Genomic DNA, 17,010 nt, shown 5'->3' on the forward strand with positions numbered 1-17,010 from the left:
TAGATTGTTTATATTAAATATTGTATATATTTTATTTATATTTGGGAATTATTAGATGATTATTTGTGTTTTGCTAAACTGTTTTCATCCCCACATTGCCCATCCCCCACAGCAATCCCAGGTTATTAAGTTTGGAGCATATACCATCTACTATCCTAATTATAAGTCTTTATCTAAAACATGAAAAACAGTTTGGTCAGAATTAAGATCAGTATTTTCTCTATTAGATTCCTAATCTGTTTTCATTTATCTGTTTCCCCTCTCCACCCCCATAAACATCTGTATAGAAACTTTGTGCTATTGTTCCTTTTTTAAAAAAACCTTTGGTTTGTAAGAATGATTTATTAGATGTTCACTTTTTACTTAGTTGAATAGGAGTCAGCTTGTCACATGAATTCTGTTTTTCGGCAGCTTCAGGCAGCCAGGTCCATGTTTCTAATCTCCCACGACACTGGCATAATTGGTTTGAAACTAGAGCATCCTCTTACTTTTGCTAAGTAAAGAACTGGCCTATCATAGAAGGTTCTGCTGGGGCTAGAGATGATCTTGTGGGTGTTGATATCTGTGTGCTAAGTATATTTTGAGAAAATCTTCGCAGGTTAGTAATTCTAAACCTTTCTATGACTCTAACCTCTTTGAGAATGTAATGGAAACTATAGATTGTCCCTGCTTAAAGATGACCATATATGTACCCATAAAATTTTACATAGAAAATTGTCCCATTTGTGGACCTTCCCTCACACAGATTCCGTTGCAGGCAGATCAGGATATTGAGAGAAGATACTTGTGCTTCTTGTTTAAAAACTTGTGTAAAAACAATGAATATTTCACAGAATTCAGAGATAGCATACTTAACATATAAATCAAAAAGTTCTGGGAACATTCTGTAAAGGTGGAGTGAACCTTAGCTCTATATTGGGAACAAGGAAGTAATTGAGAATCGTTGTCTTAAATAGCAGATTAATTTATGTCTCAATCTATGTAAGAATGAATAGAGTAAGGAACTTCCCTGGTGGTCCTGGGGCTAAGCCTTTGTGCTCCCAATGCAGAGGGCCCAGTTCATACCTGGTCAGGGAACTAGGTCCCACATACCACAACTAAGACCTGGTGCAGCCAAATTGAAAAAAAATAGAATGAAAAGATTGAGAGTGTACAAATTATGTAGCTGTCTTGGTTTTTCCTGAAAGATTGCACATTTAATTTAGAAATAAATGTTTTTGTGAGTTTCTAAATAGTATTCTAAGCACGTGGATATAATACAAATATTATTATTATTCAACATCTTCAGTTTTCAGAAACTAATGGAATACTTGAACTTGGTGGACAAAACTTGATCCTGGAGCTTGACTTTTAGCATTTTTCAGTATATTCTGCTGAGAACCAAAAAAATGTTTTATAGACAAATACATTTGGGAAATACCATATATTATATTGGGCTTCCCAGGTGGCACAGTGGTAAAGAATCTGCCTGCCAGTGCAGGAGATGCAGCTTCAACCTCTGGATTGGGAAGATCCCCTGGAGGAGAAAATGGCAACCCACTCCAGTATTCTTGCCTGGAGAATCCCATGGACAGAGGAGCCTGGCGGGCTACCATCCATAGGGTTGCAAAGAGTCAGACGCAACTGAGCGCACATACATATATTTTCTTCTTGAAAAGCTACAGTCCTTATTAGCTTTGAGATGTTCTGTATAGAGAAAACTTAATTGTTTTCATTGAAGAATGATTGCTTTTACTGAATTTCATTGTTTTCTGCCAAATATCAACATGAATCATCCATAGGCATATACATGTCCCCTCCCTCCTGAGCCCCCTCCCCACCCCTCCCCTCTAGGTTGTTACAGAGCCCTGATTTGAGTTCCCTGAGTCATACAGCAAATTCCCATTGGCTATCTGTTTTACATATGGTAATATAAGGTTCCATGTTACTCTCCAAAATTTCTTAAATGTATTCAACCCCAGAGCACTCCCCCCTCAACCCCCCTGCCCCCGCCAGCATGCTTGAACAAATGACTGGAGATGTTACGAGGACAACTACAGGTTGGTAGTTGTGACTACTGAAACTCTACATTGACAAATTTATTTATTTTGATCCTATTTAAATGCATTTATTCATAATATGAAATGTCTAGTTTTAATAGTTGTTGCTGTTAAGTTTGACCATCTTTTAGATTAGTTATGAAACAAAAATATCAATGAGATCATCTTTTAATAAAGGAAATTAAAGTTGTTCTTTATTGTTTAGGTTTTGTTTATCAGAAACCAGTTGTCCACAAGAAGATCACTTCCCACCCAATCTTTGTGTGAAAGTGAATACAAAACCTTGCAGCCTTCCAGTAAGTCCTAAAAGCTATTTTTCCAGTGCGTTGCCAGCATAGCTAGCAAATAAGTCATCACAGCTGTTGTTAATCATAGTTTTTCATTAAGAAAACATCTTTATTTTGGATGTATATTCATGTGACTGACTAAAACACTTGTACCAACTATGTACAATTAACAGCTGTGACATTAGCTATGGAGACAGTCTAGGACTTGGAGTTGGGTGTGGTAGCTTTTAGTATTTTATTTAATTTTGGGATGAAGAGATAGTTTCATCAAAATCTCAGATGTGTTCTTGTGTCTGAAACCTTGTGGTAGATGGGAGATTTGAAGACTGGTGTGCATTTAACAAAGGAGTGGGTGCTATTGTTGCTCACCTTTAAAATAGTCCTTATGTGTTTATCCAAGCTGTTTATGAATTCAACCTGATTCTTAAATTCTTATAGATTTTTAAGTTCTATCACCAATATTTTTCTCAGGCTTACTATAATGAGACTGTAGGGTACTTTAGAGAAACGTACAGAAAACTCTTACAAGTGTTTGCTTCTCCACTTTTAAATGAAATTACTCATATTTTCTAATATGTAGTTTGTAGGTTGTTTTTTTTTAAGGAATGGAAGTTGAAATGGTTGTGGAAGTAATAAATAGAAATGTTATATTTCGTCCTTAGGGTTATCTTCCACCTACTAAAAATGGTGTGGAACCAAAGCGACCCAGCCGACCAATTAATATCACCTCACTTGTCCGATTGTCTACAACTGTACCAAACACCATTGTTGTTTCTTGGACTGCAGAAATTGGAAGAGTGAGTAAATTTTTGTTTCTTCCAGAGTTTTGTTTTATAAGGAAGGGTTAATCTCCATGGCTACTTGTGCTTATCTATAAATAAAATGGGTATAAAATGAGTTGCCAAAGGATTTATTTTTGTCTCACAATGAATTTTCAACATGTTCCCATTTTAAAAATGGGATCTTGAAATATTCAGTGTTTTATAACTTGATAACTCTAAGTATTTTCATAAACATCTTCCTATGTCATTTCATGTTCATCTGCATGATTTTAAATGTCTACATCATATTCCAAACGAGTATCTATAGTGTAGCCTGTTCCCTGTTGTTGAACATTATTTGATTCTTTACTTCAAAGAGCGTTTTGAAGACCGTCCTAATAGCTCTGACTTTGCACACACACAGTGCTTTCTTTAGAGTAAATTCCCTGAAGTGCAATTCCTGAATCAAAGACCATCAGAATTTAGAGAAATTTTGTGTTCACTGGCAGATTGCCTTACCAAAAGATGTAAGATTTATTCTCTGACTTTCAGGTTTTTTTAATATGCCTGTTGACTGATAACACTGAGTTTTATCTTCTTTGAAATCTCTACTAATTTTTATAGATAAATAGTGGTATTAGATTACTTTAATTAGTACTCCTTTTATTGTTAGTGAGATTGAACAAATTTGTGATTTTTCACATTTAAAACATATATAAATATCTGTTTCTCTATTGTTTTTCTTATTTTTATTGTTTACGAGTTCTTACATTACTGATTTAACCTTCTTTCACATGCTGCAAATGTTGGTTTCTAGTTTATTCCTTTTCATTTATGTGATTCCTTAATGTGTAGAAGATTTAAATTATTATGGACCCAAATTTTAACCAGTTTGTTTCTTTTTTTCTTTTAATTTCTTCTTTATCGAAGTATACTTAATTACAGTGTTGTGTTAATTACAGCTATACATCAAGGATATGTGACTCAGTTATATATAGATATATATATTTACATTCTTATTCATGCTCTTCTCCATTGCGGCTTATCACAGGTTATTGAATATAGTTCACTGTGCTGTACAGTAGGATCTTATTGTCTGTCCATTCTGTATATACTAGTTTGCATCTGTGAATCCCAAACTCGTGCTCCTACCCTCTCCCATCTCCCTTCCCCTTGGCAACCACCAGTTTATTTTCTATGTCCTTGATTCTGTTTGTTTCATAGATCAGTTGGTTTGTGTCATATTTTAGATTCCACATATAAATGATACCATATGGCAATTCTTTCTTTTTGACTTACTTCCCTTAGTATGATAATCTCTAGTTGCATAGTTTTATTTCTTTATAGTGTTTCCGCTCAGCCTCTGTTGAATTTAGTCTATCTTCCCTTCCCAACCTTACGTAAATATTTGTTTATATTTTTTCTTGACTTCTGAGATTTCTTGTTTTATCTTTACATATTTAATCCATTGTAAATTTACATGTGGTGTGAAATAAAAATTTAATTTTTTAAATAGCCAGTTCTAACACCATTAACTAGACAAATGCTAATTCTGAAGTAACCATTGTTATATATTTGATTTTTATTTATAGTGTGTGTGTTTTTTCACTTTTCTGTATTGTTTTTTAGCCTAGCATTCTTTTTCTGGCACAATTTTAGAATATTTTTGATTATTACAATTTTATATGAGTTTGTGTATATTCACGAGTTCATTTGAAATTTATAGAATGTATGCTATATTCCATGTACTATATTGAAAACTGGCGGTAACACAGTGAGAAAAAAAAGTCCTGACTTGGAGCCAGAATCCAGTTTACACACAAAAATGTGAACGGTGTCACAGGAAATACAAAGAAGAGGTGCATGATGATATTAGAGTATATTAGGGCACTTTGAACTAGAGAGAGGTCAGGCAGGGCTTCCCTGAGGATGTAATGACTGAGCTAAGAGTTGAGAGAAGGGTAGAAGGAATCAGTTTGGTGAAAGGTTCAGAGCAAACGATCTTCAGAGTAGCCCACTGGCAGGTGTGAGCCTCGTTCTTGTTTTTTTCTTTTCAGGCAAGACTTTATTGGGTCCCCTGCTGCAGCAAGGAGGAGCAAGAACAAACAACAGGTTCCCTTGTTTCCTGTCTCCCTGAGGGGAGATAAGTTTGTACCTTACGCAGGGTGAGGGTAGGGGTATAATTCAGGGGTTGGACATGTGCAGTTGGGGCAAATTCTGGACAAACGATACGAAAAGACTAAAAAAACCCCACTGCCACTTCTGAAGAACCAGGAACAAAAACAGGGTGTTGCGAGCAGAAGCAGGGTGCTGAGCATGCCCCCTGCACTCAACACCTCCAGTGGGGTGGGCAGAACACCTAAGCCACTCTTCTGGCCTGACCCCAGAGCCTAGTTTTTTTAAGAAACTGAAAAGGAGCAAGAATGGCTAGAGTTTGAGATGCCTTTAAGATACTCTGAATAGGTGGGCATATGGGCTCAGAAAAGAGCTTGGGCTAGAGAAGAAAAAAAAAAAGCATTATCTGCATATTGGTGATTATTGGAGCCATAAAAGCAGGCTGACTTTGTTCAGGGAAAATGTATCAGGTAAGAAGAAGAGAGTATTGAAGACTTATTCTTGAGGAACTATATAACATTTAATACAGGTAGAAGAGAATGAACCTGAAGAGGGCATGGGGAAATAGTACCAGAGATGTGACAGAATCGAGGGTGAATATGAGAAACCAAGGGAAGAATTTCAAAAAAGGAGGAGATGATAAACAGTATTGAACAGATGTTGAGAAATAAGTATTTTTTGAAGTCTAAAAAAATACCTTTTGGATTAAAAATAGAGCATAAGCTGCTCTGGCGGATAGTGGGAGAAGCCAGATTGTGACCAGGTGTAAGGGAGGCCATGGAGATCGTGAGTTGTAGAAGTGTGGATTTGGAGATAGTTACAGGTAAGCTGGAGGGAAATGTGAGATGACAGTTGTTTATTTGCTTTAATGGGAGAGTGTTAAACATGTATAAAGGATGATGGCAAGTATCATCTTGAGAGGAAGAAGTTAAATATACAAGAGGAAGAAAGAATAATCAATAGTAAATTTCACAGTAACTCATTGGAGCTAGGAGGGACAGCTTCTTTATTTAGTGGACTAAAAGAATGTGTGTATGTGTGTGTGAGATTGTGAGTGTGTGTGTGTGTGTGTGTGTGTGTGTGTGTGTGTGTGTGAGAGATTGTTACTGGAGAGATGAGTTAAGCTCTAATCTGATGACTTCTGGGTATGTCTTTGAAATAGGAAGTGCTAGAGGCCACTGAGAATGAGAGAAGAAATCAGGGCCTTGAGAAGAGTGAAATGTTGGAAAAGTAATTACAGAGAATAAGACAATTTCCCTTACATTATTCCCCCAAATCTTTCTGGAAGTGAATGAGCTTGCTTAAAATTTGTGTGTTAACTTAGGATTAACTTATTTACGATATTCAGTGTCCTTATTTCAGGAGCTGTATGTTTCTCCATTTGTTTGAATCTTCTTTCATGTTCCTGTGTAATTTAATAGATTTCTTCTCATAAATCTTTCATATTTTTTGATTCTTATATAGTTTATTATTATTACTGCTTCTGTAAATAGTTCTTTTTCCATTGTATTTTCTAAACTTTTATTTTTTACTTATTTAAAAGTAAATATTTTTACTTATTTATTTATTTAGTTATTGTTGAATATTTACTATTCCTATGTTGGTTCTGATAACTTTTTAGTAGGTTCCTTAGTGTTTCCAGACCAGCAGTCTTGAGTCTGAGAAGTATCATTATATAAATAATGATAATCCTAATGCTTACACCATAATTTCTTCTTGTTCTGTTGTACTGTCTACAGCCTTCAGAACAATGTTAAATAATGTGAGCACTAGTAGACATACTTGACTTGTTCTTTATATTAATGAGAAGACGTGTCACAGCATTAAGTATTATAATGACTATTAATTCTTGATAGAACTTAATTGCATTAATAACATAATCCTGTGATCCTCTTTTTTTACTGGATATTTTTGAGAGAAATATCCAGTAAATTTTGATATTTTATCAAAATCCTTTTTGAAAAAAAAAAAAAAAATCCTTTTTGACATCTATCATGGTTATCTGTTTTCCTTTACCTAATCAGTATGTCACTATTAGGTTTCAGTCCTTTAAAATGTTTTTTGTCTGGTGTACCTTGGGCTCCTTGTTTTTCCTCCTTTTTAAGAGGGTATGGCAGATATTTTGGGTTTGTCTGTGTGTGTGAGAGTATAACCCTCCTGGGAAGTGTATAAACACCAGGGTGTTTACAGTGAACCATGAAAAAAGTCTGAAGCTGTGGGAGAGGGAAATATGGTTGCTGATAATATAGCACCAGAGGAGGGGGAGATATTCTTCCATGGGAAGTGTTCCACAGCTCAGAAAGAAAACAGTATAGTATCTTCAGTGATTTGAAGATCTCCCAGGTAAGATTTTTATGTAGACCCTGATCTAAAAGTTGGAGATCTTTTTTGAGGTAAAACATTGAAAGAAAATTATTTTTTTTAAAGCTGCAAAAGTAACTTATTAGTTTGGTTTTTGATCACTAGTTTTACTCAGCTTATGAAGATACTCTAAATAGTACATGTAGGATCTCTTACTGTTTGGGGGATTAATTTCTATGTTATTAGTTTTTATAATATAGTGGACTATAGCCCACCAGGCTCTTCTATCCATGAAATTCTCTAGGCAAGAATACTGGAGTGGGTTGCCATTCCCTTCTCCAGGGGTTCTTCCTGACCCAGGGATCGAACCCTGGTCCTCCTGCATTACAGGAAGATTCTTATTGTCTGAGCAACTGAGGAAGCCCATAGTGATGGTAACCATCTTACAATATATTTTAACTCTTTGCAGTCAACATGTTGTACACTTTAAAACTTACGCAATGTTATATATCAATTAAAAAATTACAAAAGAAAAAGCTACTACAGTGCTTGAAGGAAATAAGTGAACTATATATTATAACTTCTTATCCTGCCTCAAAGTAATCACTGCATCTAGCATTTATTAAACTGTCATTGTATAGAAGTTTAAATACTTGTGTAAATACTGATACTTAATGTGTGTATCATATCTTAATAATGAAGAAAATGTCCTATGAACTCATTAGACAATTTGAAGACTCTTTGAAAGAGCATTTAACAAAAGCATTAGTATAGTGCAGTGTATTTCAGCAGTTGGAGTTAGATAGCACTTTGAAGGGGTAGCTGGAATAGTATGACACCATCCACCTAGAAGAGATACTATACCACTATGAAGGTGGTGTTTTGTGTTTTGTTTTGTTTTGTTTTGGAGTGGGGAGTTGCTACTGAATCTTTCATGTGATATAAAATTTAATTCCATATTATCAATATATGTGGTGTTTGTTAACAGCCGACCATCTCTTTGCTTTTTTGCTTGTTATGTGTTTCAAATAGAGTGAACATACAATTTCACTTGTACCTGTGGTTCCTACTTGATCTCTCCTTAAAAATCTATATAAAACCTTAGGTGATTCTGAATACTCAAGCTGTGAGTATTTGATTTCACAGTGTTAATTAGCATTTCTTCACTTTCTGTCATACTTGAAGCATTAATCAAATAATAAAGATGAATAGGATTTTTTTTCCTAAAAGAATCTTTTTAGTTTTATATTAGATTGGTATGTTTGTTGTCAGTCTAAAATTTTGGCAAGTTTTAAGTTATTTGTTCCTCATTAATAAATTAGAAGATTTGGGACTTGCCTGGTGGCTTAGTGGTAAAGAATCCACCTGCCAATGCAGGAGACATGGATTTGATCCCTGCTGAGCCACAACTTTTGAGCCTGTGCTCTGGAGCCCGGGAGTCGCAACTCCTGAAGCCCACACACCCTAGAGCCATGCTCTGCAATGAGAGAAGCCACCTCGACAAGGAGCCCATGCACTGCAGCTAGAGAGTAGCCCCCACTCGCTGCAGCCAGAGAGCAAGCCTGCTTACAGTGACAGAGACCCAGCACAGCCATAATAAATGAAGTTTTTTAGAAAGACTGTTAAAACTAATTATGTTTAATTATGGGATTTATTAATGAAAGTATGTGTGTAGTGTGTTAGTCACTCAGTCATGTCTGACTCTTTGCAACCCCATGGACTGTTGCCCGCCATACTCCTCTGTCCTTGGAATTCTCCAGCCAAGAATACTGGAGTGAGTAGCCATTCCCTTCTCAAAGGGATCTTCCTGTCCCAGGGATTGAACCTGGGTCTCCTGCATTGCAGGCGGATTCTTTACTGTCTGAGCCATCAGGGAAATGCCTAATGAAAGTAAATTAGATCTAAGTTTTTTTTAATTTAACTTTTATTTTATATTGAGGTATAGTTGATTTACAATGTTGTGTTAGTTTCAGGTGTACAGCAAAGTGATTCAGTTTTACATGTACACGTATCCATTCTTCTTCAGATTCTTTTCCATTTATGTTATTACAGAGTATTGAACAGAGTTCCCTGTGCTATTTAGTAGGTCCTTGTTGATTATATATTTTATACATGTGCCGTGCTTAGTCACTCAGTCACGTCTAGCTCTTTGTGACCCCATAGACTACAGTCTGCCAGGCTTCTCTGTCTATGGATATTCTCCAGGCAGGAATACTGGAGTGGTTTGCCATGCCCTTCTCCAGGGGATCTTCCCAACCCAGGGATTGAACCCAGGTCTCCTGCTTTGCAGGCAGATTCTTTATAGTCTTAGCTACCAGGAAAGCCCAAGAATACTGGAGTGGGTAGTCTATCCCTTCTCCAAGGGATCTTCTCAACCTGGGAATTGAACCAGGGTCTCCTGCATTGCAGAAGTGCGTATATGTTAATCCAAGACTCCTAATTTATCCTTCTCACATTAGCTTCTTTGGTACTCCACCCCCTCCCCCCACCCCCAGAAAATGTATAACATGTGAACACCAATAAGTTTCTGAACTGTAAATGAAAATGTGACCTTCCAGAGGGTATTATAGGATATATTCTCCTCTTGCCAAAAGAGGGGAATGTGTTTTCCAGAGAGTGGACATAAATGAAAGTTGGAATGTACATTGGACTAGGTTAGGAGGGTCAAATCAAATGGTGTGTGAAGTTAAGATCTATAGAGAGCCACTCTGGCCTTGGCCATTAGTCCTTTGTCTTGATACCCCTACTCTTTCCTCTTGATTTCTAGTGCCACCTTTGTCACCAAGCAGGTGCATGATCATGAGCAGATTACATACATTTTTAAAATTTAAATTAAAAAATATTTTGTGTGCTTCCATTGCATCAATCCTTTACTTAGAAAAGTACTTGCCCTACATATCTCTTACAGGCCTTCTTTGAGGTTTAAATGAAGTGGATAGTATACATTAAGAGTGTATACAAAGCTCTCTATAGCTAATAAATAGAAGATGGCCATAATTATTTTTCCTTTTGCTTCTTTCCCAGTCTCTTGATCTTCTTGATTCCAGTACCAAGTGGAAAGTGGGCCTCCTTATTTACCTCTTTTACCCTTCATAAGCTTCAGCCCTCTTTTATTCCTCTTATCCAGTCATGTACCCTTTCCTTTGCCTTGTTGATCAACTTTTTCTTTCTTCCCTTTTTCCTACTTCCATCTCTGGGTAATCCCTCTGCTGGTCATGGATATTCATCTGTTCACTTGCCAAACCAGCAGCTTCTCTTTGAATATTTAGCATTCCCTCTACTTATTGTAGTAATAGCCCAAGTAGGGTCTTTTCAAGAACTAGTTAAAGCATAGAGAGAGATTAAATGATATAAATTACCAATCTAATTTGTAATTTTTTGAATAGCTACCGTTACTAAATATGGTTTATGATGACTTTGGCATCTTATTGGCCTTGGTTTATATTTATTTTTAACAATGGTCTTTTACAAAAGTGCCTAAAATGGTTAGCTTCAAGCATAGGTAGTCAGGTAATACAGAAGCATAACAGATCTAGCTTTATCTCTTGGAAGTTGCAAAATTAGGGCAAATTCTTTTACTTCTCTACACTTCGCTTTCCTCAGCAGCTTTTTGGTTAAGATTAAGTGAATTACCATTCATGAAAACACCTGAGATAGTGTTTGGCACACAGTAGGGGTTTTAACAGGTGTTAATTTTCTTTCTCTATCATTTTGGGATTAAAGTAGATGTACCTATTTACTTACATATGTTTGTTTTCTACATCGTTTTGTTTTGTTTTTTTTCCAGAACTATTCCATGGCAGTGTATCTTGTAAAACAGTTGTCCTCAACAGTTCTTCTTCAGAGGTTACGAGCAAAGGGAATAAGGAACCCGGATCATTCTAGAGCTTTAAGTACGTATGATAATCTTGTTTTATTTATGCAGCTGAACTATTTTGGTAAAAGTTAGAATAGTATTTTCTCAACTCAAGAAATTTTAGGGTTTTTTTTTTTTTTTTTACTAGAGCTTGTCACAGTAGATTAAAACATTGAAAACCTTGTTTTGTGAGCTAGAGTAATTCAAGACTTAACAGTAGTTTTAGGGAATTCCTTGGCAGTCCAGTGGTTAAGACTGCATGCCTCCACTACACGGGGCATGGGTTCTATCCCTGGTTGAGGAACTAAGATCCCACATACTGCATGGCATGGCCAAAAAAAAAGTTTTAATATCTTTGTCATGACCTATATTGTATAATTTATATTTTATTGATCTTAAAATTAACTTTGTAACATCAGTATGTAAACACAGAACATTTTACCAAAGCTTCATAAAAATAAATGTTCAGGAATTCTAAAAGATGGAAAGAAAATCTTGGCATATATTTTACAACAATTATTGTGTATTTAGGGTTTACCCAGGAAAAACATCCAAGGATATGTGATGACAGCATCCCTGCATTAACAAAGTAAAAAGAAAGTCAGTGGGGTGGTAGATAAAATAATGAAATAAGTTCTGCTTTTAGTCAACTATGTGGCCTTGGAAAGTCAGTCTACCTCCTCTGAATTGCTCATTCCTCATCTGTAACAAGAAGTTTATACCATGTGATAATCTAACACTCCTCAAAATCTGCATTCTTTGGTGGAAAGCATCGTTCCTTTTGTTCTGTTGAACTTGAGAGGTAGAAAGGTGCGACTCGACTATTCTGGCCTCAGTGCGGGTTAAGCCCAGAGGCTGACGGCCTTTCCAAAGAAGTAAACTAAGTTCTTCCTTTATTCTCTTCTTTATAAGAGGTAGATTCTTCATAAATGAATTTGCGAGTATCTGGAGATGGGCCCTTGGAAAACAAAACTTTTACAGATGAAGGTTAGATGGCTACCCGTTAAGGACGTTCTTGATGTGAGTTGATTAATGGAGCCCCTATCAGATTTGTAGTTAGGAACATTCTGATAGGAAAAAAACTAAAGCAGTAAGACCACCTTTCCTCTTGCTTCCCTTTGTGGCATAGCTTTTATTTTTGTTCTAACCTGTTTTTATACCAGAGTAAAAGATCCCACTACCTCTGAATATCAGTATACCCTTAAGAGTTGATTGAAGGATTTTCTACTTTAAAGAGGCTTTTTTAAAAATGCAAATATTCTGAGTCAAGAGGAGCACACTGGTGGCTAATGCCTCTGTAGGCATTCCTTGATAGACAGTGGAGAGCTAGAGGTCTGGTTGATGTCTGAGGGAGTGGAAGCACCATTTGCCAAGGCCAAGGAGATAGTGAGGGACCTAAAAGTAGAGAAGGGACCGACACCTGCTTTGAAGGAACATGAAGAGAAGAATTTTTCTTTTTTCACACTCCATTCCTAGTCATTCTCTTGAGAATCTTGGTATTTTGCCACATCGTATTAGACTCTCATTTAGTCAGAAAGTATTATTAAATTATGGGAGCCTGTGTGGAAGAGGTCAGACCAGGAAATAAAGCTAAAAGCTGATGAAGCTATTAAGTGGCACAACAGTAATAGTAAGGCAAGCTGTCTTTGTTCAAGCGTAAACTTCTCCACTTGTAGCTGTAGCACCATCTGGAGGGGGAGTGGAAAGATGAGCCTAGAGTTTCTTTACTGGCACAAACTACTGTTAGCCACTGTTAAGCAGGAAAAGCTACTTAACTCAAAAGTTGTTTATTTCATCTCTGATGCATCCTGGAAGTAGAGAATAGAGGAGATTGGGTAGAATTTTTGTCACACTTTGTGTCTTATCTTAATTGGCCTGGGGAACCAACAAAACATTCACTGGATCTTACCAATAAAACATTTGTCCTGATTGACTAAAGAACAGATTGTTTGCCTTTATGCTATCTCTAAAGAAGTAACTTTCCTGGCAAATTAATTATGTAATTAAAAGATTGTGTGAAACAACTTGACAGAAGAAAATGTTGGTGGATATCTCAGATATTTTGAAGGATCTAATTACCTCCAAATATGTTCATTTTAAGTCATTCTTATCAATAAATTCTACTGGCAAAAATAAATCAGACATTATTCCTGAAATAAAGTCAATAGTATTTAGGCTTTTCACAAAGAAATCCACTCTCTGGTTCATTTGATTTAGTATTTTTGTATTGTGGTTTCCACCTTCATGTAGAGTTTTCCCATCATAACTATCACAAAAGAGTCCTTTACTAATTCTTGGTCAGGCTCCTGTCTCCGCTTCTTTTTCTCCTGAGCAGACATTTTAAACCTTGGCCATACTTAAACAATATTCCCTCTCTTTCAACACACTGTCAGTGTAAGAAAACTGGTGCTATATGACTTCTCTAAATTGTCCATTTCTTCCTTAATGTCACCATAACTTCATTCTTACTCATCCTTATTTATTCTCTTCAATCTCAGGAGGAAATGTCCCTTTTCCTGCCCAATATTAATCTATTGATTCATTCATCTCAGTCAAGAAATTGTTTAAGAGCCTACTGTGTTCCAGGCACAGGAGAACATAGTATTAAGCAAAACATGCTGTTTCTGCATCCTTGAGAAGTTTGCAGTCTGATGGGAAAGACAAAATTAGATGATTGTACAAATCATTAATGAATTACAGTTGTGACATGTGTCGTAAAGAAGAAAGACAGGGAACTCTGGAGGTAACAGCAGGAGAACATAGTCCTCTGGTGCTGTGATGTTTAAGGCAAGATTATAAGGATGAGGAGGAATTAAACCCCAAGATAGGAGAATATATCAAGAGACAAGGCTAGTGGGGTTGGAGTGGAGAGAGCAAAGGAGGAAAGTGGCCAGAGAGAGAGCCATGCAGTGAGTTCTTATAGGTGATACAAAGGTAAATGACAGAAAACCCTTAAAGGATTTTTAAGCAGAGCAGTATGACCGGATATGGGCAATGAAAAGATCACTTGGAAGACTGAATTGAAGGGGGGCTAGACTGGTGTAAGTGAGCCGGTTAGAGACACAGTTGTACAGAGATGGTATCTTGAACTGGAGTAATAATGATGAAAATAGAAGTTGATGTTTTGAGAGATGTTGAAGGGGAGAATAGTGGTTATGTGTGGGGAGCGAAGAAAAAGAAATGAAGAAGGAGTTCTGGGTTTCTTACTAGGCACCAGCTTACATGGTAGTGCCATTTACTCAGATGGAAAACAGTGTTGAAAAGATCAGGTTGCAGGAGCAAGATCAGAGTCCATCCTTGGACTTTTGGTATTTTAGATACCTATGAGGCATTCAGATGGAGATGCCCACAAACAGTATTACGAGGCCTGTCTGCTCACTTGTCTGCTCTCTGTCCTGTATTTTCAGTTCCTTCCTCTCCACAGGCTCTTTCTGTCAACCTTCACTGTCAAGTCTTTTGCACCCTTTAAATAATACAAAAGCAGGGTAGTCTCTAGGAACCGGTGTTCCTCCATTCTCATCCTAGTTTCCCCAAAGAGTAGTCGACACTTCCCTTTCTACCTCCTCACGGCAAACCATTGTCGACTTTTAACTCCCATCATTCCACTGAAACTACTCTTGCAGATATCACAAGTGACAATCTGATTGCAGAATTTAGTTTGTTTTTTCAGTTTATAACTTAGGTATTTTTGCTACATTTTGTGCTAACAACTTTCCGCTTGAAATTCTTGTTTCTCTTCTCAGTCATTTGCCTTCAATGGATTCTCTAAAGGGAAGCATCCTAAATGTTTGTTTTCCCTGGGTTTTTGTCCTTGGTCCACTTTTCTACATACTTTTGCTAGAGATTATCACATTCACCTTTGTGGTTTAAGTTAGCACCAACTCCCAAACAAGTATTTTCATTCCAGACCTTCCCCTGAATTTCAAATGTAGATACATGTAGCTGTCTTCACTGAAACATACCACTGTTTCCTCTAATTCAAGGAGTGAAAACTCACAAGTTCTATCAGACATAAACCCTAAATATTTCTCAACTCTTGTCAGTTTTCTCTCCCTACCATCACTGACGTCATTTAAGCTCTTATATCCTAAGTTTATTTCAAAAACCTATTCTTGAATTATATATTCCTCTCCTTTCTTGGCCCCCCCCCTTTTCCTGTCTCTCTTCTGATAGCAGTCTAAATGATTAATATGACCTAAACTTAACTATTTTTTTTTTTTTTTTTTTTGCAATCCATGGCTTGCTAACACCAGTGGAATAAAAACTAACTTTGAGGGCTTCCCTCCTGGCTCAGTGGTAAAGAATCCACCTGCCAATGCAGGAGACATAGGTTCAATGCCTGATCCCATGTGGGAGGATCCCACATGCCATGGGGCACCTAAGCCTGGACGCCACAACACTAAAGCCTGCATAGCTAGAGCCTGTGCTCCTCAACAGGAGAAACCCATATAGCACAACTGAAGAAAAGCCGGCGCAGCAACAAAGACTCAGCACAGCCAAGAATAAAGAAAAATTTAAAAATTAAAAAAAAAAAAAAAAAACAACTAACTTTGTTAGGATGACGTAAACATACAGTTTCCATGGTGTGGCATCTGTTTATTACTTTCTGATGTCATGTGTATTCACTCCTCTCTCATTCTTTATATTCCAGAGATAATGAATTCTTTCCTATTCCTCTATACCATGTCAGTATTGTTCTCTGTGACTCACACTTCCCTGTTACCTCCTTTGCCTAATTCTAGTTATCCTGCGTGTTTCACTTTTTCCCAGAGGCATCTCAGAACCCCCAGAGTTGATGCATTGAATTTCAGCTAGTTTCCATTACAATGCATTAGAGATGCTCTCAACTAAGTATCTTTGCTCCCATCTAGACTATGAATTCCTTTAGGCAGGAATTTAATCTTATCTTTCTTTGAATTCCTAATGCTTAGCTCAGGGTCTGGCACATAGTAGACCCTAAGACTTCCGTTAAGTAAACTGATGAGAAGAGATCTTGAATGAAAGATCACATCTCTGTGCCTCTTGTTTTCTTGTTTATAAAATGAACGTGATGGACTTAATTAATATATTCAGTTGTTTCCAGCCTTAAAAGTCTAAAAAGGATAGAAATTTTTTTTTTCAATCCAGAACAGCACTAATAGAATGTTCTGTATCAGCACTGTCCTGTCCCGTGTGGTAGCCCCAGCACCATGTGTGTGTTGAGCACTTGAAATGTGGTAGTGCGACTGAGGAACTGAATTTTAAATTTGGTTAAATTTAAATAAAACCACATGTGACTAGTGGCCAGCTCTCATAGCACAAGACAGCAGGGATTTTCAAAGAATAATTTTAAAGGTGGCTAACTGTAACTTTATTATGGGTCATAAAGGAAAATACTGTTACTGCTGCAGCTCACAGTGACACAAGGAAACTTGAACTCCTGGAAGGCTTATCACATGTTGGTTGATGCAGCAGGATAAATATCATGTCTTGTTTTTATTTTTCATTCCCATGCCCACAAACAATGAATACTTTACTTACTTTGTCTTTCCTCCATACTTTCTTCTGAAATTTAACATAGTGATTCCCATCCCCTACCTTCAATATTTTGGTTGTGTTTATCGAAGTTTACAAGCAGTAAAAACTCACCTTTTTAAGTGTCCATTCTGAGT

General features: G+C 36.7%; 1 protein-coding gene across 2 annotated transcripts in view; it reads left to right on the forward strand.

Annotated features, from left to right (window-relative positions):
- The window catches only part of PIAS1 (protein inhibitor of activated STAT 1), a 128,078-nt gene that overhangs the window by 80,251 nt on the left and 30,817 nt on the right, over window positions 1-17,010 (forward strand). For both annotated transcript variants that reach the window (XM_019968181.2, XM_070796967.1), the window contains exons 5-7: window positions 2,245-2,335; window positions 2,989-3,123; window positions 11,291-11,396. In XM_019968181.2, coding sequence (XP_019823740.1) covers window positions 2,245-2,335; window positions 2,989-3,123; window positions 11,291-11,396 — 332 coding nt within the window. The remainder of the gene's footprint in view (window positions 1-2,244; window positions 2,336-2,988; window positions 3,124-11,290; window positions 11,397-17,010) is intronic.

The sequence above is a fragment of the Bos indicus genome, chromosome 10 (genome assembly GCF_029378745.1).
Source record: "Bos indicus isolate NIAB-ARS_2022 breed Sahiwal x Tharparkar chromosome 10, NIAB-ARS_B.indTharparkar_mat_pri_1.0, whole genome shotgun sequence".
NCBI lineage: Eukaryota > Metazoa > Chordata > Mammalia > Artiodactyla > Bovidae > Bos > Bos indicus.